Source organism: Acomys russatus, chromosome X, assembly GCF_903995435.1.
Source record: "Acomys russatus chromosome X, mAcoRus1.1, whole genome shotgun sequence".
NCBI classification, from domain to species: domain Eukaryota; kingdom Metazoa; phylum Chordata; class Mammalia; order Rodentia; family Muridae; genus Acomys; species Acomys russatus.
In genome coordinates this window covers 78190770-78214555 of record NC_067169.1, presented here as the reverse complement: position 1 = coordinate 78214555, position 23786 = coordinate 78190770, and the positions used below count along the sequence as shown (strand labels likewise).

Sequence of the window (23786 nt, the reverse complement as noted above, 5' to 3'; positions counted from 1 at the left end):
AAACCCAACTTGCTCTTCAAAATTTACCTCATTCTCAATATAATTTATACTTCTCTCACCTAATACAGGAAGGGATATATATTTTTCCCTGCCCCGTGCTTTTCTTTTTACCGTGTTATAGGCCATACTAGAGCATGACTTAAAGTGAGTCCTCTCTAAAATATGCTCTGAGTTGAAGTCCATTCCAACCTTTGAGATTTAATGCTGAAAAAAAAATCTTGTAACAAGCACATTATCTATGTGTGTTCATGTGTACTCTTTGTGTCTGTATTTTACAGTGAAGGGGAAATTTCTGCCAACTTTAACACAGAACTTTATTGAAGCACAAGACTCAAATATACATGAGAACAACAACAAGAAGGGTATCTTATTTACAACGGCTCAGTTCACTTTAAACTCACATACTCAACATCACAATCAACAAAACAAGTGTCATCAACAAATGTATTTTCATTTGTATATTCATTTGGCATAAGAACAATGATACAGATTACACAGAGTTGGGTAAAATTACCACCAGCATTAAAGGGGGTACACTGAAACACGGCATCCATCAACTGTGAAACCAAAGCATCATTTGAGAGTCATATGACTCAGGAGCACAAGGACAATCAGAGGCAAATGGTTAATCATATTTAGTATTTCTGTTCTGCTTCAGGGCGATTTTGGATTGTCAATTTTGCGCTTCAGCTCCTTAGCAAATTTTTCAGCCTCACGGAATGCAGAAATAAGTGGTTCAAAATTTACCACCACCACATCCTCATCCTCATCCTCAAACAGTGCTTCTTTTTGAATATTGTTACTGATATTGTCAAATATTCCAAAAATAAGTCGAATGTTGTCATTTGACTCCTCCCTATTAAAGAGGGCCATAAATTCTGACACTGAGTCAGAAACAAGCAGGCGCTTTGTCATGACAAGATTTTCAGACAAATTCAGTAGCAGTTTCAGAACATGAAACCTTGTTTTGGTATTGCCTGCATTCAGTAAGTAGAAAAACCCAGCCAAATAGTTGACAACCACTTTGTGATAGTCAGAAGTAGTACTGAGGTGTGTAATCATTGTCAATCCAGACAACTGCTCAGAGGAATCCAAGTTAGAATCAAAGGTATCCTCACAAACCTGACACACATATGTCTCAATCATGTTTAGATCTGGATAGGGTGGAGCCATGCGAACCATATTTTCCAAAAACCGTGTCCTAACTCGGGAGGACGGATAGTTAAGCAAGGCTTCAATAAGTGAGATAACACCCGAGTTTCTAATGAAATCTCGGGTAAACTGAGAAGCACTTCTCATGCCCATTGCAATTTTAGATATTTCATGAATAAAAGGATCACGATTTCTGTCCATTAGTAAAAGCAGTTCCTCAAACTCCTCAGAACCAATTTTAAGCTCACATTGGATGCAGCTGCAAGACCAACTCTCAGGCTGTGCACTTTCCCTGGCCTTAAGATGCGCTCGGATTTCCTGAACTGACCGGTAAGAGGGATCATACTGAAATGGGAACTCGGGTCCAGACTGACATGAAGATTCCTGCTCTCCTTCTGGACCAACTTCCACAAGCTTGGGTTTCCCCCCAAACATTTCAGCAAACAGAGAAGCTGCTTCTTTTGGAAATCTTAAGGGGCTTATGGATGGGAAGCCAGCCTTTCCCCATGGACCAGGCTTAAACTGGACAGTGACCTCATCCCAGCTCTGAGGTCTGCGGGAAGGGTCAGGTTCCTGCTCACTTGAAGAGTTAGGCTCAGAGGTGGCTTTGCACACAGGGACAGGGTTGGATTCAAAACTAGTTTCATCTCCTTCCCAGAACCAGGATCCCACTATGGTTTCAGCTTCTGGACTAGATTTACAATCATCTCCAGTGCCCGTCTTATTAATCACCTCATCTTTTGCTCTTGCTCCAAACTCAACAACTGACCCTTTCTCCTTTCCTGGACTGGCCTCACTAGTAATCACAGTTTCAGATTCTTCAGTGGCCTTGTCACTAGACCAGAACCAGGACTCAACAATCATTTCACCCTCAACCTCTGGCTTGGACACACGCTTTACTCCTGCTTTTATATTGTCCTTTTTTGCAGCCCAGATCAAGGACTCAAAAATTGCCTCCTCTTCAGTTTCCGACCCAGTTTCGATTGTTTGGGATCCAGGCCCTATTTTGGCCTTTTCAGCCCAGAACCATGACCCAGTAACTTTCTTCTCCTTAATTCCGGAAGTGGAGTCAAAAGTGCTCCTTCTCATCGCCTTTAGACTGGCCTCTTCCTTGCCCCAGAACCAGGATCCAACTGTATCGTCCTCTTCAGATGCTACCTTGTTTTTGTCGTTAATCTCAGTGGCTGGCTGAAACCTGTCTTCATTCTCAGCCCAAAACCAAGATCCAATAGCATCTCCCTCATCAGCTTCTGGCTTGGGCTCTGCTCTGTTGGTAGCCTCTACAATGGTTTCTTCATCTTCCTTCCAGAACCAAGAATTGAATACATTGTCCTCCAAAGTTGGTAGTTTGATCTCTTCTCCAGTCTCATCATCTATATTTCCCTCTTCTGGAGCCCATAACCAGGAGGACCCTACCATGGCCGCTGTCCTTGGATAATTACTGGACCAGAGCCATGAATCAACAGTGTCCTCTTTCTCTCCCAGAGTAGATTTCAAGCTTTCTCGATTGGTAGGATACAGACAGGGTTCTTTTCCCCAGAAGTCAGACCTTTTATTAGTACCCTCAGCTTCTGCCATAGGCTTGCATCTCGCACCAGCTGAATACTTCATATTGGGTTGTTCTCTGGCCCCAAACCAAGGCGAGATAATGGGCTCGTCCTCATCCTCCAGGCTAGACTTACTGTTAACTTCAGCCTCCACACTATTATCTACTTTAGCCCAGAACCAGGGCCCAATTATGGGTTCCTCCTCAGCTCCTGCCATGATGTCATAGCAAGGTTCAGTTCCTAAATCCACATGTGCCTGCTTTTCAGACCAAAACCAAGGCACAAAGATTGTCCCTTTTGTAGATGCTGACCTGGCCTGTTCTTCAGCCTCTGCATTGACCTCTCCAGACCAGAACCAGGAATCGGTTACTTCTTTTTCCTCAGGCTTTGGCATCTTCTCACAACCGACTGCAACAGATCTCAAACTCTTCTCACCAGTGCCCCAGAACCAAGATCCAAAAATGGACTCATCATCAGCTTGTAAGCTCACATCTTCATCATCAGGCCAGAACCAGGACCCAACACTGAGCTCATCCTCCTTAGCTACTGGCATAGATTTAGAGGGAGTCTTGGGCCCATTTTCCATACTGGTCTTCTTCCCAGACCCTAAAGAGAAACTAACTTGCTGCTCCTTAGCCCTTGGTCTGGATTTATGACAGGTCTCAGAGTCCACACCAGCTTCTTCTTCACTCCAGAACCAATCTCCAACAATGGGCTCTTCCTCTACATGTAGGCTGGACTTAATGCCTACCCTATCCACCATAGTGGACTCCTGGGTATCCCAGAACCAAGGTCCAATGAGGACTTCCTCTTCTGGCCTGGCTTCTTGTTTGGTACTTGCTCTGGCCTTAGCTTTGACTTCTTCCTTTGGCATTGCTCTGGTTCTGGGCTCTTTCTTTGTCTTAGGCTTTGAAAATGCACTAGCCTTATCTTCAGGCAAGAGCCAGGGCTCTTTCTTATTTGTATCTACAGATCCAGACATGATGTCACTATAAGCTTCTCGCTTGGCCTGGTGCCTGGCCCTCATAGTGACCCCTTTCCTGGCTCTGGGTTTGGGCCTCAATTTGGCCTCTTCTCCAGACCAAAACAAAGTTTTTGCATGATTTTCGCATTCTGACCCAGAGGTGGATTCAACACGGACTTCTTTCTTAGACCTAAACCAGGACCTATTACTGGGCTCTTCTTTGGGCCTAGACCAGACTTTGGTCTTTTCTTTGGCCCAGAACCAGGGAGGCTTAACAGACTCATCCTCAGAATCAGAACTAGAAATATTATAGAACTCTTGTTTGTTTTTGGGCCTGGGCATAGCATTTGCCTCCTGTTTGGCCATGTGCCTAAACCTGGTATTGGCCTTCATGCTTTTCCTAGGACGAAACCTTGTACTGCTTTCATCTCTATTCCAGAAGGAGGAACTTCCTGAGGGCTTATCTGCCCATTTGAAATCAGAATTCTCATATACCTCTCCTTTGGGGATAGGCCTGGGACGGTACCAGGACCCCATATTGGTACCCTCCTCTGAACCAAATGAAGGCTGGAATCTTGCTGGAGAATTTGCCTTTTTGGGGAAACTCTCAGTGTCCATAGTAACAAGTTCTCTATCTACAGACGGGCACTTGGCTTGAGCAATCACCCCAGAATTGGGACTGACCAGTGAAGACTCTGCAGCACTGATCTGACACTGCTTTCCCATCTTTGACATGGATTCTGGCCGAGACTTACTCGGGGCCCAGGCTTGACCATCATTCTTCGATCGTGAAACAGGCATTGGCTTGGGCTTACATTTACCATATGCCCCACCTGCTGAGCTAGTTTCATTTTTAGGTCTTGCTCCAGGTGTAGCCTTAGGCTTCACTTTGGGCCTTGCTCCAGTCATTACTTGTGTCCTAACCTTGGGTCTGACCACCAAAGGGACTTCATTCTCTACTTCTGCAACATTTGCATTCTCATCCCTGGGCTTATTTTCAGCCTTTGCCTTAGCACCAGCCTCAATCTCTGTCCCAGTCATAGTGTAAGTTAGAGAAATCTCCAATGTATACCCCTTAACAACAGTAAGCCTTCTCTAGGCCTGTTACAGGATTGGTCTTCACAACACTCTTTGGTAAATCAGGCTACAAGACTAAGAGGAATGAGACTGGAGTGACAATCCAGCACCAGTGAGACTCCTACCCAAGCAGTCCCAGTCAGTAACACAGATACAGTGCAGAAGAGGTGACACCAAGCTGGAGGAAACTGGAGAGCTCCTAAGTGGCCTCAGACCTGTTGATTGCACAGGTCAGCAGCAAGCCCAGCACCAGCAAGCAGCCACCACAGGTGATCTAGGAGAAGAAAAGAAGGCGGCCATCAGCCTGACACAGTCCTGTTGCCTCCTGTAGAAACTTACACAGAGACACGGATGCATGCTGCTGACTGGCACAGACCAGCCATGAGAAAAATCCCTATGTTCCTTTTGCCTGCTGGAAAACAGGGACAGGCTTGAGTAAGAAGTGCATCCGCTAGGAATGGAGACAGAGGGGAATCCCTGAATCTCACAATAGTCACTCTAGGGTGACCTCAATCTCTACCCTCTTCCCCATACTAACCTTCACCGATGTGCTGCGATTCTCCCTCTTTCCTGTGTTCAAGTGGTGTTAAGAACAACAGCTCACTGCAAGGAAGCCTACAAGCGCATAAAACAAAACAGACACTTGGTATGGGGTAGATAGGCACAGATCCCTGAGCCCAAACAACAACAACAAAACCACGCCTGTTGTCTGTCTAACGTTCTGTCCCCTGGTTCTAGCACCCAAGGCCTGGGGCTCATAGTCCAACTCACACCTATCTCAAACACTGTTAGTACCTCTGAAATGAGGTAAAGGAAGCTATAGCTGTGGGCAAGTTTAGGGGACAGTACAGACACTATGCACCCTCATGGGTTACAGCAATCTGAATCTGCCTCCTCAGTAGCCAGATCTTGCACTGGCCCCTGCACTGGCCCCAAGGCTTACCAACTCCAGAGATCAGAGAAAGTCTCCTCGACGCCTTCTTTCCTTTCTTACAGAAATGACCAGTCTTAAAGCAGGACTGTGGACAAAAAGACATGAAAATGTAAGACATGAGGAAGTGATGGCAGCAGCTGTGGGCAAATTTAGGGGACAGTAAGGCGCCATGCACCCTCTTGGGTTGCAACAGTCTGAATTTGCCTCCTCAATAGCTGGCCCCTGCACTGGCTCCAAGGCTTACCAACTCCAGAGACCAGAGACAGTCTCCTCAGTGCCTTCTTTCCTTTCTTTCAGAAATGACCAGTCTTAAAGCAGGACTGTGGACAAAAAGACATGAAAATGTAAGACATGAGGAAGTGATGGCAGCAGCTGTGGGCAAATTTAGGGGACAGTAAGGCGCCATGCACCCTCTTGGGTTGCAACAATCTGAATTTGCCTCCTCAATAGCTGGCCCCTGCACTGGCTCCAAGGCTTACCAACTCCAGAGACCAGAGACAATCTCCTCGACGCCTTCTTTCCTTTCTTGCAGAAATGACAAGTCCTAGAGCAGGACTGTGGACAAAAAGACATGAAAATTTAAGATATCAGGAACTGATGGCAACAGCTGTGGGCAAATTTAGAGGACAGTACAGACACTATGCACTCTCATGGGTTACAGCAATCTGAATCTGCCTCCTCAATAGCTGGCCCCTGCACTGGCCCCAAGGCTCACCAACTCCAGAGAACAGAGACAGTCTCCTCGACGCCTTCTTTCCTTTCTTGCAGAAATGACAAGTCTTAAAGCAGGACTGTGGACAAAAAGACATGAAAATGTAAGACATCAGGAACTGATGGCAGCAGCTGTGAGCAAATGTAGGGGGGACAGTAAGGCGTCATGCACTCTCTTGGGTTACAGCAATCTGAATTTGCCTCCTCAGTAGATGGCCCCTGCACTGGCCCCAAGGCTCACCAACTCTAGAGACCAGAGACAGTCTCCTCGATGCCTTCTTTCCTTTCCTGCAGAAATGACCAGTCTTAAAGCAGGACTGTGGACAAAATGACACGAAAATGTAAGACATCTGGAATTGATGGCAACAGGTGTGGGCAAATTTAGGGGGGACAGTAAGGCATCATGCACCCTCTTGGTTACAGAAATCCGAATTTGCCTCCTGAGCAGCTGGCTCCTGCACTGCCACCGATGCTCACCAACCTCCAGGGACCAGAGACACCTTCTTTCCTTTCTTGCAGAAGTGACCAGCCTTAAAGCAGGCCTGTGGACAAAGAGGTGAAAACGTAAGACAATCGGGAAAGGATGGCAGCAGCTGATCTTGTTGAGAGGCACACCACCTAGGATCATGCGTCCTTCAGCACTCAGGGTCCTACTGCTGGAACATTCCTGTCTGATTTAGCCTGGCTGCAGGGTTCTTGGGGTAACACCCCCTCTTGATGTCATACTCATTAGTCCCTTCTGCAATTCTCAGGATTCACCACTAGGTGGCGACATTTCCTTGCCTTGCGCAGCAAAAAATGGGGGAAGGGCGCAGTACATTCTAGAAGCAGGCTCTGAAGTGGTCCTTGGATTTATGGCTCCGTCATCATCCCCAACCCATCTTTTCAGACCCCAGGATCGGGACGGAGGGGAAGGGAAGTGGGAAAAGGACCTGCAAGGCTGTGAGAAATGAGATTAGGAGACACCAATAGATACCCCACCTGTTCTGGTCTGTCACCCCACCCCTTTGGCGTCTCCACTCACTGTCAGGTGCCCACTCCCATTGCCACACACCTCCAGAAATCCACGCCATTTTCCCGTTCCTCTTTTCTCAAGCCTCTGGTCTACAGATGCTCACTGTGGCCTGTCAGAATACGCCAGACCTACCGCGCAGACAGGAGACTTTGCCATCAAGCAGGAGCCTGTGAGGAGTGACAGTACCCAGGGCGCAGGGTACCAGTACCCCTCCCTTGAATGTGATCAGAGCCCCAATAGCTGAGGCGACTCACCACCCACCAGCTGAGATGGCCGGAGAGCTGGACAACTACCCCGCCCCCACACACCGGTGAGCCCTAGCCGCCCCCCCCCCCAACTCCTGCACCGCCATTTCTCCAGCAGCCTTCTCTCCCAGACCAGCTGGCTCCCGCGGTGACACCCCCCCCGCCCCCCACCCAGTCTAGCATTGTGATTTCTCCCACAGCTGCCGACCTCATAACCCTCACAGGGCCCAGAAACTGTGCAGAGCGGGACACAGGCACTTGGGAAACCAACTGCCAAGCTGTCTGCTCTGCCAGCATCCAGACCATCACACCCCTCCACTGTAGCTGGCCCGTGCGCCCGCCACACGACCTAGGTTCTAGCCTCCTCCTCCTCACTCACTGCCTGAGGTCTCTGGGCTCCGCTCCCAGGAAGCAGCCACGATCCCGATGGCCTACACTGGACTGTTAGGGCCAGGCAGTGTGACCGCCTAGAGCCCTCGACACACCCCCACTTGCCTGGCCACGCGCGGCCCAGGGCTCTGGGCTGCCCCCGAGTCCGTCCCTTGTCTGCTCCTGGCTGCGTTCTGTCGTTCTGCTGCTCCTCTCACTAGGCTCTCGCTGCTTTGCGCGCGAGCAGAAGGTTCGAGATGCGTCCCGCCCCCACGCCTCTGCACCAAATGGGCAGGGGCTGCGCAGTATGCGGCAGCAGAGCTCGCCTCGAGGGTGTCGGGAAGGGGGCGGAGGGATATGGCGCTAGGCTCTACGCCCCCTCCAGGGCCCACCGTAGTTCCGACTCGGAGTGGGCGGGGCCAGAGACAACCCCACTCCACTTGGAGGGAGGGGCGGGTTGCGCCACTGAGATTTTGCAGACCCCTGTTTATCCTAACCAGAGACCACCACCACGTTTTTGGCGCCACTACAGTGTGTGGAATGAGTTAGGGTCTGTGAGGGCTTTTGGGCGGGGTCTACAGCGAGAAGGAGGTCTGGAGTTAGGCAGCAGGAGGGAGCAGCGGAGGGATACTAAGTGGGCTCCTTGGTACATCTGCACTTCAGAACGAGGCTGGACAGTGTCTGCCCCTCCCTGTACTCCCTCTCTGCTTCCCTCCTTTTCTGACGCCAGTGGAAGGGGAGGGGGGATGTTAGTACTGCAGCCTGAGAGAAGACAGGTGACCTAGCAACAGCCAGCCAGTAGGTTCCTGCTGGTTCTCCCCTGTTTTCTTTCACTGGTTCGAGCAAACATGAAGAGCAAAGCATTTCTAAGGGACCCGAAGTGGGTGCTTCCATTACATCCCCCACCACTGTCCCTCTTCCAAAAGGCAGACCAAGTACCCCTCCTGATATAGTAAATCAACCACAGGTTTGGGCCCACAGTCATTTTTCACTGTGTGTGTGTGTGTGTGTGTGTGTGTGTGTGTGTGTGTGTGTGTGTGTGTGTCTTTTACATGTTCTCTCTCTCTCTCTCTCTCTCTCTCTCTCTCTCTCTCACACACACACACACACACACACAGAGAGAGAGAGAGAGAGAGAGAGAGAGAGAGAGAGAGAGAGAGAGAGAGAGAGAGAGAGAGAGAGAGAAATATTGAGATTTTAAGTAGCAATACCTTTGTGGGAAAAACAGCAGTGGCATTAAGCAAGCAGTAAAGCTATTGAGCTTGCCTATTTAGAAATGTATTGCGCGCCTACCCAGTGTTTCACAGAATAACAACCCTAAGTCTATACTCATATGTAAACATGTTATTTGGCCAAGGAAAATTGACATTTCCAATGGATCCAGGGTTGTTAATAGTGGAATTCTGCACAAAATTATGCTGGCTCATTCTATCCGATGTATCTGCAAAGGAACTTAGGTGTGACAGGCGGAGGCATAAGAGTTTGTATTTCATGAAAGCAGCATTGGGTAAACAAAACCAAACCAGATCAGACATTGTTTGAAGATGGCAAGAAGCCAGCACCCATAGAACGCTGGCTGTCTGCAGAAGCTGTAAAAGATACAGATTCATAGAAATCCCGGAAGGAAAGGAGCTGTTAGATTTAGTGCAGTAAGACCTTTTCTGCATCCAATGCTGTTATATTAAGTCTGTCACATTCTAAGCCACTAAATTCACAGCAATTGTGATAGCAGGAACAAAATATATGCACCATCCTTATTCCAAATGTACATTCCCCTCACCAGTCTTTACTGCACATCAATGCCCAGCAAGATTCACCTTGTGTCTCAGTTTTTACCATCAATAATACTCTTCTGTTTCACAGTACAGCTAAAACAGCACCATAACATTTGCTCACATCTGTAGAGGTTTAATGCCCTCTTTATTGCAGTGGTGCTGCTGAGGCTTGAACTCAGGCCCTTGAGTATACTTGACAAGCAATCACCACAACACTAACGAATGCATTGGGAAATTAGTCTCATCAAGTTTACCAGGCTGACCTTAGGTTTACCATGTAGCCCAAGCTGTCCTCAAACTTCTAAGTCTGTTTCAGACTCCAGAGGGGCTGGCATTATATGTGTAAGCAACCATGCGCTGAACTACCAGCATATTTTTTTTTAACTTAGTGATAGGAGTGGTGCTAGCAATCGTTGAAATATCTGTTGGATCTCTTATCAATTCATTTACAAAGTAAAGGCATTGAGTGGCTAACAATCATTAATCAATGTGTTTTATTACTATGCACTGATCTATTGATTAAATATCATCTTGAAATTAGACCAAATACTATGCAGAAGATGCTGACCTATATTATGACTGCTAGACATGATTTACTTCCTCCAAAAATGCATTCTAGGCCAACACAAACCAACTACTATTGTCATACTATAGAGTATCTCGTCTAGTATCTGTGTAACTTTGAGTTGTCCCTGCAATATAAATTTCAGAAATCACTCACAAACATTAACCTGGGATAAAGCAGCAGGAATGATCACTTACAGTGCCTTAATTTTCTCCTCCTCATCTCACCTCACCTTATGTTTGCTCATGAACTTGCACAGTTGCATGCCTGTTGCCATAATGACTGGCAACATCTTCTCTTGTCCCCCTCATAGATCTGCTTTTGTAGACTTAGGCTAACTTGCTTCTCTACTGACCTCCTTGTTCCCCAAGTAAACTTTCTTTAGCCAACTCTTCTAGATTAGGTTGAGCCAAATTCTGTGTGTTCTTAACAACGTACTGCTTTTTCTTTACCTGGACTTCAGGAACTTCATGCTACAGTTTGAATTAGGGATATCCCCCAAAGGTCTTTGTATCCGTTTTCTTTTTATTTTGATAGGTGGCTACTCAGGCGGGAAGGTTTCTTCTAATATGCTGTCTTGCTACAGTCACTGGATGGTGGGCTAAAACCTCCAAAGCTGTGAGCCAATAGGAAACAGTTCTCTTTATAAATTGATTACCTTCTGTACTTTCTTTTTTTCCTTTTCCTTTCTTTCTTTCTTTTTATTTTATTATTTTATTATTTTTTATTTTTTTGAGACAGGGTTTCTCTGTGTAGCCTGGACTTGTTTTGTAGACTAGGCTGTCCTCGAACTCACAGCAATCTGTCTGTCTCTGCCTCCCAAGTGCTGGAATTAAAGGTGTGCACCACCACCGCCCAGCCTCTTGTAGTTTCTTACAGTACTGAAAAGCTAATATGCTGTACATAGGAAATTGAATCTCCCAAGTCAGGACCAAGTAAATAAAGGTGGGTTTTATGAAGTAACTGGTAAAATAGGCCCAAAGAATATCTACATCTAGTGTAGGAAAAAGATGCTGTGAGAAGTATTTTATTGTTTCTACTACCTGAGTGAAACAGGGTATAGTTACAGAATCTGGAGAGGCCACATCTAAGAATATTTTCAGATTTTTTTCAAGCTATATGCTTCAACAACCGGGTGTGGTGGCACATACCTATAATCCCAGCACTTGAAGCAGTAAGATCAGCACATGTTCAATGTTCAAGGCCAGGCTGACTTACACACTAAATGCTAGACCAGCCAGGGCTACATAGTATGATTCTCTATCTCACAATAACAGAAAGACAGAAGAAGGAGAAAAAGAAGGAAAGTGGTATGAAGAATCACTTCACAAGGGAAAACAGGGCCAGAAACAGTGTCTGTACCCAATGAATAATGCTTTAGCCTTGGGAAATACAGCTGTTTGAATAGCAGCATTGCAGTTAGGAATCTTCTTTGTCCTAGTTCCAACAGAAATCCTCAACTATACATCTGTCACAACCAAGGCATATTTCTAAGTGTTCTCAGAAACAACTACTTCCTAGTAAACTCTAAAGCACTTTACTGTGTTATTGACATAAAGATAAAGTGTGTCCTAAATAAAGGAAAACATCCTCGTCTCCAATGTGGCCTAAAGTTTTGACTACTACTAGTTGTGACATCATTTAGACTGTATAGGGTGTTGTGTGGAATATACAAGGGAACAGATGGAGGCACTTAAGTGCCTGGCAATAAAGTTAAGAATGGCAGTGGCAGCTGCAAGAATCATGGCAAAAATCACAGAGATTCCAAACATGGGAAATACGCCTAGAAAAGTTTATAATATAGGAACTGAGGTGATATAACTAGCTTTGTATGGATAGGAAATTCTAACTGTACACAATTAAAGAAAGTCATAATTACCTCTCAAGGTATAAAGTGTGAGAGGTCTGTATTACTTTCTGGTGTTTCTCATTACCTAACCATGACTTTTTGCTTCTTCATGAGAAGACTTCATAGTGGCCTGTATTCAGCAAGCAAAACGGGCAAAGAACGAAAAACAGAAGTAACTCTCTTAAAATCCTTGGTCAGGACATGCTCGTATCTCCACTCACATTCCACAGAGTGGATCTAGTACTCTCCCTTCCATTTTCATGTCACATATATTATATTACCCTGTTTTTAATTCTCCCTAATCCTTTCATTTTGTCATGCTCCCCTTCTAGTTACTTCTCCTACACTCATATCCTCCCCAAACATAGACACATACAGATGAAGGAATTTAAATCTGGAATCCACACAATTGGGAAAAAAAAAAACCAACCAGTAACTGTCTTGAAATAATCTAATTTCAAAAGACAACACGTAGGCAAGAAAAATATCATCAGGTAAAGACACTGACCTTGGGGTTAAGGACTTAGGTTTCACACTTGAAATCCAACTATACAACTTGTGCTCTAACCTCACTGAGTAAGAATGGCCACCATAGACTCATATCTGAATGCTTAGGCAGGGGCACTGTTTGAAAGGACTAGGAGGTGTGGCCTTGTTGAAATAGGCCCACACCCATTCTTATAACTTTAAGTATACTGTCTCTACTTTACTGCTTCCTAAATTTCTATATCTAGTTCAGACATGTCCAACTGCCTACTTTCAATTTCTATGTAGAGAGCTAAAAGGCATCTCAAACTCAGCATGTTCTGAACTGAGCTCTTGATCTTCTCTCCAATGTCTGTTCCTGCCACTCTTCATCCATCTCACTAAGTGACTCCTTATTGAGAGCCACTCAGCATCTGAATTATTGATTCCACTTTCCTACTTTATATTCAGTCCACTTACAAAAGCCATTTGCTTTACCTCCAAAATGTATTTGAAAGGTGGTTACTACTACCGTTTCATTCAAAACCAAGTCATCAATGTGTGAAGCATTTTTTATTTTTATAATTACTAGTAATTCCCTGAATTTCCATTCATGTTTCCCCAAAGTACATGGTCTTAGTTAGGGGTTCATTGCTGTGAAGAGATACCTTGACTGCAGCAGCCAGTCTTGTAAAGGAAAGCATTTAATTGGGCTAGTATGATGGCATGCAGGCAGGCATGGTGCTGATGAAGGAGTTGAGAGTTCTACAGCTAGATCAGCAGGCAGCAGGAAGTGAATGCCATACTGGTCCTGGCTGGAACATCTGAGACACACCCCCCCCCCATGACCACTTCCCCTTAGCTGCACCCCCAGCTTTCTTCCAAGGCTACATCTACTCCAAGAAGGCCTCATCTCCTAATAGTGCCACTCCCTATGGGCCTATGCGGGACATTTCCTTTCTTTTTAAAAAACTTTTTTATTTTTAATTTATTCACTTTACATCCTGATTGTTGCCCCCTCCCTCATCTCCTCCAGATCCTACATTCACTCCCCCTCCCCCTTCCCTAGTCCTCAAAAAGAGGGAACCTTCTTTCCCCATCATCTGACTCCAGCCTATCAAGTCTCATCAGGACTGCCTATGGCCTGGCATAGTCAAGTCACCACAAATTTTTTTTTTTTTTTAACACAGTGAAAACGATCATCCTTAAAAAACAAAATATTGTAGATTGCCATGATCCATTTGTCAAAACCTTCTAATGGTTTTCAACCCATCTCAGAATGAAATCCAAACTTCTTTTCACAGTGATTTTATATCTTACATGGTTTGGCTCTTGTCTCACACACTAAAATAAACTCTGTTCACTGTTTCTTTGCCTACTTCATTTTTTCCCATAGTGCTGGGGACCAAGTGGACCAAGTCCAGGGATTTATACATGCTAAGCAATCAGTTCTACCACTCATCAGCCACTGATGTCTTTATTTTAGCCATACCAGCAATGTTACTATTTTTAAAACCAACCCACGAAGTTCATTTGTTCTTTCTCAGGCTTAGAATATGTTGCCACATAGCATCATGGCTCACTCCTTCATTTAATTGTTTTTTACTTCCTTAAAGAGACCTTCTCTGACTATCCTATCTAAACTATTATTTCTACATTCTAACACTTGCCATCCTCACACACTATTGTATATTTCTCTATATCAGTTATCACTATTCAACACTACATATTTGTATTTTTTGTTGTTTCCTCCACCCCTAAAATATAACTATGTTCGCTTCTCTCCCTTTTGGGATGGTAATGTATATCCTGTGCCACTGTGTATTGGAAGAGTGTGATCTGCTTTTTGGATTTTGATTTCATAGGGGATTACAGTTAAGAGAGTGTCTTGATTCTCAGAAGAGACTTTGAACAGTGTTGAGACTGTTATAGTGTGGGACCCCAGAGGGACCCCTTATTCAAGACCCTGAGGAACAGTGAGGCCCCAATAGGCTTGATCTAGGGCCACAACAGGCTTCAGTTTCTGTTGGTTCAGAGCAGGCTTGGGCCTCCATTCCTCAGAGGTGGGTTGAGCAGTCACTGGAAATGCTGCAAAAAATTGGACAACCAATCACAGGTGGCCTAACCACCTGGCCGGAGGAAGATGATTTATGGCCTGTCTAGACATTTCCTGCCTTATGATTAACTCATGACCTGGTCAGAGTGGCCTGCATTTACTCAGCTTGCCTGGGGGTTCTAGTTTAAATGATTACTTAAAACCCTTTGGAATTTAAAAGCTTGTAAAAGAGCCTGGGAGCTCACCTGGGGTCACCATTGTGTCTCAGTGGGGATCCCAGCATGCTAATGATTACCTAACTGCCCCCCTCCTTTGGAATGCCCTAAGGTGTCTTTAAAGACAGCCTGGGAGCTCACTTCAGGGTCACCAAGGTGCCTAAGTGGATACTGGATTTCTGCAAAATAAATGCTCTTTGTTGCTTGTATACTATTTGTGTCTGGGGTCTTTTCTACAGCACATTCGGGACCCTAGCAATAGACTATGGGGAATTTTGAAGTTGCACTGAATGCATATTTGCTTTATGATATGGCTACAAGCCTATGGGGGCCAGGGAGTGGAATGTGGTGGTTTAAATTAAAAGGGCCTTCATAGGCTTATATTTGAATGCTTGGTCATTAGGGAGTTGCACTACTTGAGAGGGATTAGGAGGTGTGGCTTTATTGGATCTGGTATGGCCTGGTTGGAGGAAGTATTATCACTGGAGGTAGGCTTTGAGGTTTCAGAAGTCCAAGCCAGGCCTAGTAGCACTCACTCTTCTTGTTGCCAGCAAATCCTCCAGCACATGTGCCTGCATGTTTCCATGTTCCCACCAAGATGAAAATGGACTAAACCTCTGAAACTGTAAGCAAGCACTAATTAAGTACTTTCTTTCATAAGAGTTTCCATGGCCATGCTGTCACTTCACAGCAATCGAACACTAGGACACATTAGGTACATTTTAGAGTAAATTATCATTGGAATAGCATTTTTCTTCATGTCAGAATCTAGAAGCAACTTGCCCTTTCTCAAATTATCATTTAGTGTTTTTCTCCTTCATCTTCCATATACCGATTTTTTTTTATAAACACGTAGCTGTCTACAGAAACCATTCGATATAGATAGTCACAAATATTACAGAAGCTACAGCTGAGGCACCTAGATAAACACTACCAATACTTGTGGGGAAAGATGTTGGTTTTAGAAGTAGAAATATTACAAGAGTTACAATACACCGTTCCTGCTCTTCTGAAACCCAAATGAGGGAAAGCCTTATTGTCATTCTGTTATATGACAAGTAACTAAACCTTCACACCATCATGGATAATGAATCCAGTGTATGTATCACATGATTAAAGCTCTGGTCACTGAGCTAATAACTGGAGTAAAATAAAACACCAAACTGCTTTAGTGTATCAATACTAGTTTGGAAGCATCATCAGAACAGATAGTAAATAGATTATGAATTGGCCTAGGCTGATTCTCACACTACTAAAAATCTCTAGCATCTAAGAAAAGCTGTGAATCGTGCTCCTTGTTGTTCCTTAAAGGGACTGAGACAGGCTTGATGACATGCTTATCTCCCCCTGGTTCTAGCAAGTAATTCAGTAGTTGATCAGGGCATTGAAGTAAAAAGAAGACCAAAACAGACCATTAGTAACATATAAGAGGCAGATGGACATTTTAAAAATGGCATGGTAAGTGTAAATCATAAAGCAAAGGCACTCAGGAAGGTACACCTACTTTATGTTACAAAGAAGAAGAAAAATTACAGATGGCATGCTTACCATAACATTTCATCTGGAAAAGCTATATAGTGGTTTTTCTGGAAAATGTTCATTGACATGATGAAAACAATTATGTGTATCCTGCAAGGGCTCTAAGTAGCAGCTAAGGGTCTATATACAAAGAGATGGCACTACTGACTACATATGCAAGAGATGGGATTCCCAGAGTCATTACCCACAACAGTAATCAGTCCAGGCTCCTTATCCTTGTGTGACAGCTTGTTTTCTTTGTTCCAGTCTTCACTTTTGCACAATCTGGGTGTCTAAAGGATCTTTTCAAAAAGTTCCTCAAAAACACACTGAGTTTTTAGCTTTGCCTCTGAATAACATGGAATGCTTTTGGGCAGAGTTCAGGCCTTCGTTTCTATCAACTTCAAGATTTTCTTTACCAGCTTTATTTCCACCTGTATGTTAACTATATCATTTCTTGTGTGGCTTATTCCCAGTTTAACAAAGGTATCTGTTGTGATGTCGTAAACTAATATGACATCCTGTGTATCACTATAATAGCAGACAGTTAATTCAAAACTTCCCATGGTCAGTAGTTTCCCATATTGTAAGTTTAGATTTATTTCCATCTACTGAAATGGTTTTTCACTTTAACTTCAACACCTATTGTTGCTATACATTCTGAACCAAAAGTATCATCTGTGAACTTCAAGAGCAGCTGGACTTGCCCACCCCTCTTCTGCCAATGATGAGGATCTTTAGAGTAATCAGTGTCTACCCTGACCCTAGCTAGCCTCCCGTGCTCAGCCTTACATTGGGGGGGGGCATGGCCCATGCCTGTGCTAATGCTTTCTTTTTTAAATTTAAATTGGTTTAGAGCAATCTGCCTGCTTTTCTCTATTTTAAAATAACTGAGGGCAGAGGCAGGCGGATTGCTGTGAGTTCAAGGCCAGCCTGGTCTATAAAGCGAGTCCAGGACAGCCAAGGCTACACAGAGAAACCTATCTTGAAAAACCAAAAAAAAAAAAAAAAGAAATGTATTTCAATTAAAATGGAAGGGACAAAAAAGAACAAGATACTTTAATTCACTGAAAGCTCAGTTTATTTTCAATTCTCATGTTTAGGTTTAGTTTGGGGCTTCTTTTTTCTTTTCTTTTTTTCTTTTTGGCAGTGTCTACCTATGTAACTTAGGCTGTCTTCAAACTTATGGTCCTCTTGCCTCAGTCTCATTTTACTTTGAGGTATGTATACATTGTAGAATGGTTAAATCAAGGTAAATTTCAAAATTGTCTCTTTTGCTGTGCAGTGGTGGCACACACCTTTAATCCCAGCCCTCGGGAGGCAGAAGCAGGCAGGTATCTGTGAATTTGAAGCCAGCCTGGTCTGCAAAGTGAGTTCAGGACAGGCAAGACTACACAGAGAAACCCTGTCTCAAAACAAAACAAAACAAAACAAAAAAGACTCAAAGCAAAGCAAAACAAAACACAACAACGAAAAACTCAAAACCTTCTCTTTTTCTGATTAGAACTAGGCTCACAATTTGTTCTTTTAGATTTTTCAAGAATATAGTATATTGTTATTAGATACAGTTACCGTGAAGAGCTGATCCCTTGAACTTATTTCACCTATCTAACCAAATATTTATAACCTCAGCATTGTAGCCAATATTCAACGCCTGCCAGTTCAGCTTTATTACACTCTACATGTAAGTGTGAACATACAGTCTCCATCTTCCTTTGCCTGCTTATTTCCTCCAGCTTCATCCATGTTGTTTCAAATGGAAGAATTCTCACAAAATGGTGAATAGCATACTCTTTGTTCATTCATGAGTTGTCAGACTGTTTGTTTCTACATCCATTGGCCACTGCACACAGTGCCGCAGTAAGTATCAAAGTGCTGATATCGCTTTAGCATACTGATTTCATTTCTTTCGGATATTGTAACAATTCCTCTGAGATTAAACTATCTTGAAGGAAAGCTCCGTAAGACACAGGATGATAAAGAACATTCTACAGTGGGTGCCTGAATGTTCTACCCGGCAAGGAAGCTCTGAGAGCACAGGAAAAAAAAACATTCAAAGGACTTGGGAAGTCCCTGATACTGACCAGATCCACTAGCTCTAGCCCCTATTCGCAAGCATACACAAGTTTTAAGGGCTGCAGAGAGACACTCTCAGATAGACAAGTCACTTAAAAGAGACAGAGAGAAGTCGAGCTGTCTGCAAGAGGCCGGCTCATCAGCCAAGCTGCATAGAAGAATCAAAGAACAGCGAGGATACTTGGAGGAGGCTCAGACTACTTGAGTGGCCTGGAAGGGACACTTTTTAGCCTGTTATTCAGCTGGCAGACTGTGTACTGTGCTCCAGCTTTCCATGTTCTGGGAGCCATTATCTATGTTGGTTGGGCTCTGGTGAATCAGCTTTCAGTCACTTCTGATCCTCTAAGTATCCCTCACCCACAATCCTGAAAATAAGCCCGGTAAAACTAATTGGCTCTGTTTCGTTCCACTGATGGTGTCCTTTGCCTTATGGAAGCTTTTCAGTTTCATCAAGTCCCATTTATTAATTGTTGATCTTAGAGCCTGAGCTGTTGGCATTCTGTTCAGGAAGCTGTCTCCTGTGGCAAAATACAGACTGGGAAAAGATCTTCACAAAACCTACATCAGACAAAGGGCTAATATCCAAAGTATATAAAGAACTCAAGAAATTAAACACTAAAAAAAAAAAAAAAAAAAAAAAAAAAAAAAGAAAGAAAGAAAGAAAAGGAAAAACAAGAAGAAAAAGAAGAAGAAGAAAAATTAAACACTAACAAACAAAATAACCCAATTAAAAATGGGGCACAGACTTAAACAGAATTCTCAACAGAGGATCTGAAATGGCTGAGAAGCACTTAAAGAAATGCTCAACATCCCTAGTCATCATGGAAATGCAAATCAAAATGACACTGAGATCTCATGTTCTACCCATCAGAATGGCTAAGATCAAAAACTCAGGTGACAGCTCATGCTGGCGAGGATGTGGAGAAAAGGGAACACTTCTCCATTGCTGGTGGGAGTGAAAACTTGTACAACCTCTTTGGAAATCAATCTGACACTGTAAAAGGAACTTTAGTTCACCTGTTTAAAATTCTTGTCTCAGAGGTTTAATGCCTCTGTCAGATAACCTTCGCCTAGTTCTGGAAGCCTCCACACAATCTAACTTAGGACTAGAATGCTTTCAGCCTCTGAGAGTTACTGCTTAATAAGCTCACCCTTTCTTGTTCTTTCTGAGCTCTAGGCTGGCTGGTTCAACTCAGCTGTTCTGGCTCAAACTCCTCTCCCAGCTGACTTACTTAATCTGGCTTATCTCTCCATCTAACTTGTTATTTCTCTGCAACCTCTGTCCCAGTAAAACTGCCTTCACCTCTCTTTCTCTCCCTGGTTCGTCACATTTTCTGCCACTCAATTAGACATCTCTGTCTTTGTCTGCCTCTGCCTCCCTCCCTCCCTCCCCCTCTGTCTCTCTGTTTCTGTCTTTGTCTCTTTCTGTCTGTCACTGTCTCTCTGTCTCTCTCTCTCTCTGTCACTGTCTCTCTCTCTCTCTCTCTCTCTCTCTCTCTCTCTCTCTCTCTCTCTCTCTCTCTCTCTGTGTGTGTGTGTGTGTGTGTGTGTGTGTGTATACACAGGCATGGGCATGTATGCGGAGGTCAGAAGACAACCTTCAATGTCAGTGCTTGCCTCCCCTTATTCAGAACAGAAGCTCTTCTTGTTTCCTACTGCATGCAGCAGGCTATGTAGTTTGCAAGCTTTCAGGGATTCTCCTGGCCCTGATTCCCATCTTGCTGTGGGAGTTCTGGGACTACAAACACACACTATCATCTCTAGAATCACAGGGAGTTTGGAGATCTGGACTCAGGCCCTCAGGCTTGCATAGCAAGCAGTTTACCTAATGAGTCATCCAGCCCCTGACAAAGGAGAAAAAGTGAATACATAGTTCAGGGGATTTTATGGTAGTGAGGAAGTTGTAAATGAACAAGTATTTATTGGAACAAAAAATAAGAATTACATGGATTCTGGTTTGGAAACTACAGTTATTAAGCAAGTACAGTACAATATATAAAGTACTAAGGACATGGTCAAATATGTGGCACCAGAGTTCCTGTGAAAGTCAGACCTCACTCTCCACTCAACTGTGGAAAATGTCCTGTCCTTTGGCTAGATCTGGGTAGGAGTTTGAAGTTTACTGCACGTATTGTCCTTGGCTGGTGCCATAGTTTGAGTGGGACCCCTGGGCCCAGATCCGCCTATCATAATGTTCTTCTTGTAGCTTTCTAGGACCCTCTGGATCCTTCTATTTCCCCATTCTCCCATGCTTCTCTCACCTAGAGTCCCAATAGGATGTCCTCCCCTCTGTCCCACTTTCCTGGCAAGTGAAGGCTTTCATGGGACATGCCCATGGCTAGTAACCAGATATAAGTGAGTATATACCATTTGACTCTTTCTGCTTCTGAGTTAACTCATTATGATCATTTCTAGTTCGATCTATTTGTCCACAAATTTCGGGAATTCCTTGTTTTTCATAGCTGAGTAGTATTCCATAGTGTAAATGTACCACAGTTTCTTTATTCATTCTTCTACTGAGGGACACTTAGGCTGTTTCCAGGTTCTGGCTATTATGAATAAGGCTGCTATGAACATGGTTGAGCAAATGTTCTTATTGTGGGCTGGAGCATCTTCTGGGGATATTCCAAGGAGTGGAATAGCTGGGTCTTAAGGAAACCCTATTCCCAGTTTTCTGAGATAGCGCCAGATAGATTTCCAAAGTGGTTGTACTAGTTTGCATTCCCACCAGCATTGAAGGAGTGTTCCTCTCTCTCCAAATCCCTCGCCAGCATGTGGTGTCACTTGAGTTTTTGATCTTAGCCATTCTGATGGGTGTAAGATGGAATCTCAGAGTTGCTTTGATTTGCATTTCCCTGATGACTAAGGAGGTTGTCTCCTGAATGGGGAGACCTGGTGGCACTCAGAGGAAGGACAACAGGCTACCAAGAAGAGACGTGATACCCTATGAGCATATACAGGGGCAGGAGGTCCCCCTCAGGAACAGTCATAGGGGAGGGGAATAAGGGGAAAATGGGAGGGAGGGAAGAATGGGAGGATACAAGGGATGGGATAACAATTGAGATGTAATATGAATTAATAAAATATATTAAAAAATAAAGTACTAAGGAAAAGAACACACCAATTCCAACTTGAAATCTTGTATCCAGAAAAGTAATATTGCATGTGTAGATGTGAAGTATTATTTTCAGAAAAAAATTGAAAGAATTTGATGCAGGTAAGCCTGTCTGGAAAAATGTTAAAACAAGTTCTTCAGAAAAAAAGAAAAATTGCTTAAGTTAGAAATGTGGATCTATATGAGAAAATGAAGATTGTTGAAGGATGGGTAAATTAAATTTTAACATATTTTAATAGCTGATTGATAGATAAGTCTGTTAAATATAACACTAGAAAAGCAATGTATCCCATAGTTACTGTTCATGAGTATTTGATGTGAATGTCAGAAAGCATATAAAGCACTTATGAAGCACTTGAAATGGAATGTGAAATATTTACTAACATGTAATAAAATAAGAAATCAATAAAGCAAATACAGATTTTAAATAAATTAATAAAAAATGAATTAGGAGACTTTTTAAAAGTAGGAATTTTGAAAAGAATGATAATAAAGATAAAGCATCAAAAATACTTGGAAGCCGGGCGTGGTGGCACATGCCTTTAATCCCAGCACTTGGGAGGCAGAGGCAGGTGGATCAATGTGAGTTCAAGGACAGCCTGGTCTAGAAAGTGAGTCCAGGACAGCTAAGACTACACAGAGAATCCCTGTCTCGAAAAACAAAAAACAAAACAAAACAAAAATACTTGGAATATTAAATAAGGCAGTACTTAACAGTCAAATTATAGGTTTGTGTGCATATATTAGAAGAGGAACAATTTATTATCACCTAACATTTCACCTTAGAAAACTAGAAAAAGCATATCAAGAATAAATTTAGCAGAACTAGAAAACTAAAACACGAAGAAAAATAAAACATGAAAACAGGAATGGCATTTGATAGAAAGAAGGAAAATTTCAGCTGAAAAGAGAGGTAAGGAGAGAAGAAAATGGGGTGGTAAAAATAAGCAGAATCCATTATATACAAGTATAAAACTGTGAAGCAATTAAAAATACATAATTCAGTGACAGTGAGGAACATAAATGCATTTATTTTAAAATATTTCAAATCAACAATAAACTATGTATGTTACAGTCTTAGAAAGGGAATAATAATTTAGCCTACAGTTAACAGACATAAAGACAGAGATAAACATCACAGTGGAGATGGGTGGAGTCCAAATAGAAAGCAAACCTATGAAAAACAGTCTTGGGAAAAATGAAAAAATTTAGGTAGATTCACTAAAAACAAGAAAAAAAGACTAAATTTAACAGTCATAAATCAAATTGTTAACACTGATGTATAAAGTGAGGACATGAGTGCTTCAAGGTATAGTTGAGAAAAAGGTTTTTTGTTGTTGATGTTTTTGCTGTTTTAATTGTAGAGAGGAGGCAGGGTAACAGCCAGAAAGGCATCTGGAAGAATCCAAAGCAGAGAGAGAAAATAGTAGACCAAACACGGCTAGCAGATTAGATCAGGCCATGAGAGGAGAGAGAGAGGAGGACCAAGAGAGAAAGACAAAAGAAAGAGAGCCAATAGAACACTTGGCCAAAATGGTAGGGTTATATAGAAATGAGAAGCTGGGGGGAAGGAAAGCCCATGAGACGGAGAAGTTTAGTGTAGGAGGTAGGGTGAGAAGGGCTAAGAAGAGCCACAGGTACTAAGTAGGGCTAGAGGCCAGCATGCACTTTGGTATGCTAGCAGGTACTGCACATAGTCATTTGTCCTGAATTTCTTTTTGACCCAACAATTACCACTTTCACAGAAATAAAAATATTGAGTACTGTGCGCAATTAAATGCAAGCAAATTAGACAACCCAGATGAAATATATGTTTTTAGAAATACAACTTATGAAGACAGAATAATGAATAGGAAATTTACATAGACCTATACATAGCAAGGACATTAAATCAGTAACCACAAACTCAGAAAAGAAAATTAATCAAGACTTTGCATGGTGCTGCACGCCTTTAAATCCCAGCACTTGGCAGAGGTAGGTGGATCTATGAGTTCAAGGCCAGCCTGCTCAACCCAGTGAGGAATTCCAGAACAGCCAGGGACAAGTATAAACTCTGTATCCCTCCCCAGAAGGAAGGAAGGAAGGAAGGAAGGAAGGAAGGAAGGAAGGAAGGAAGGACGGATGGACCAAATTTCCTT

At 43.3% G+C, this 23786-nt stretch overlaps 1 protein-coding gene and 1 pseudogene across 6 annotated transcripts in view; both read right to left on the bottom strand.

The window, feature by feature from the left end:
* Positions 1 to 297: 297 nt before the first annotated feature.
* The window catches only part of Gprasp1 (G protein-coupled receptor associated sorting protein 1), a 55337-nt gene continuing 31848 nt past the window's right edge, over positions 298 to 23786 (bottom strand). For 4 of the 6 annotated variants that reach the window (XM_051141352.1, XM_051141356.1, XM_051141355.1 and 1 more), the window contains 5 exons: positions 6863 to 6927; positions 6627 to 6702; positions 5919 to 5994; positions 5279 to 5355; positions 298 to 5014 (listed from right to left, as the gene is read on the bottom strand). In XM_051141352.1, the coding sequence (XP_050997309.1) occupies positions 655 to 4704 (4050 nt within the window). In that variant the 5' untranslated portion in view covers positions 4705 to 5014; positions 5279 to 5355; positions 5919 to 5994; positions 6627 to 6702; positions 6863 to 6927 and the 3' untranslated portion in view covers positions 298 to 654. Of the gene's footprint in view, positions 5015 to 5278; positions 5356 to 5918; positions 5995 to 6153; positions 6217 to 6626; positions 6703 to 6862; positions 6928 to 7439; positions 7650 to 23786 lie in introns of those variants that run through there. The other 2 variants (XM_051141353.1, XM_051141358.1) reach the window with 2 other exon arrangements.
* LOC127185365 (ras-related protein Rab-18-like) lies at positions 15767 to 18203 on the bottom strand (annotated as a pseudogene).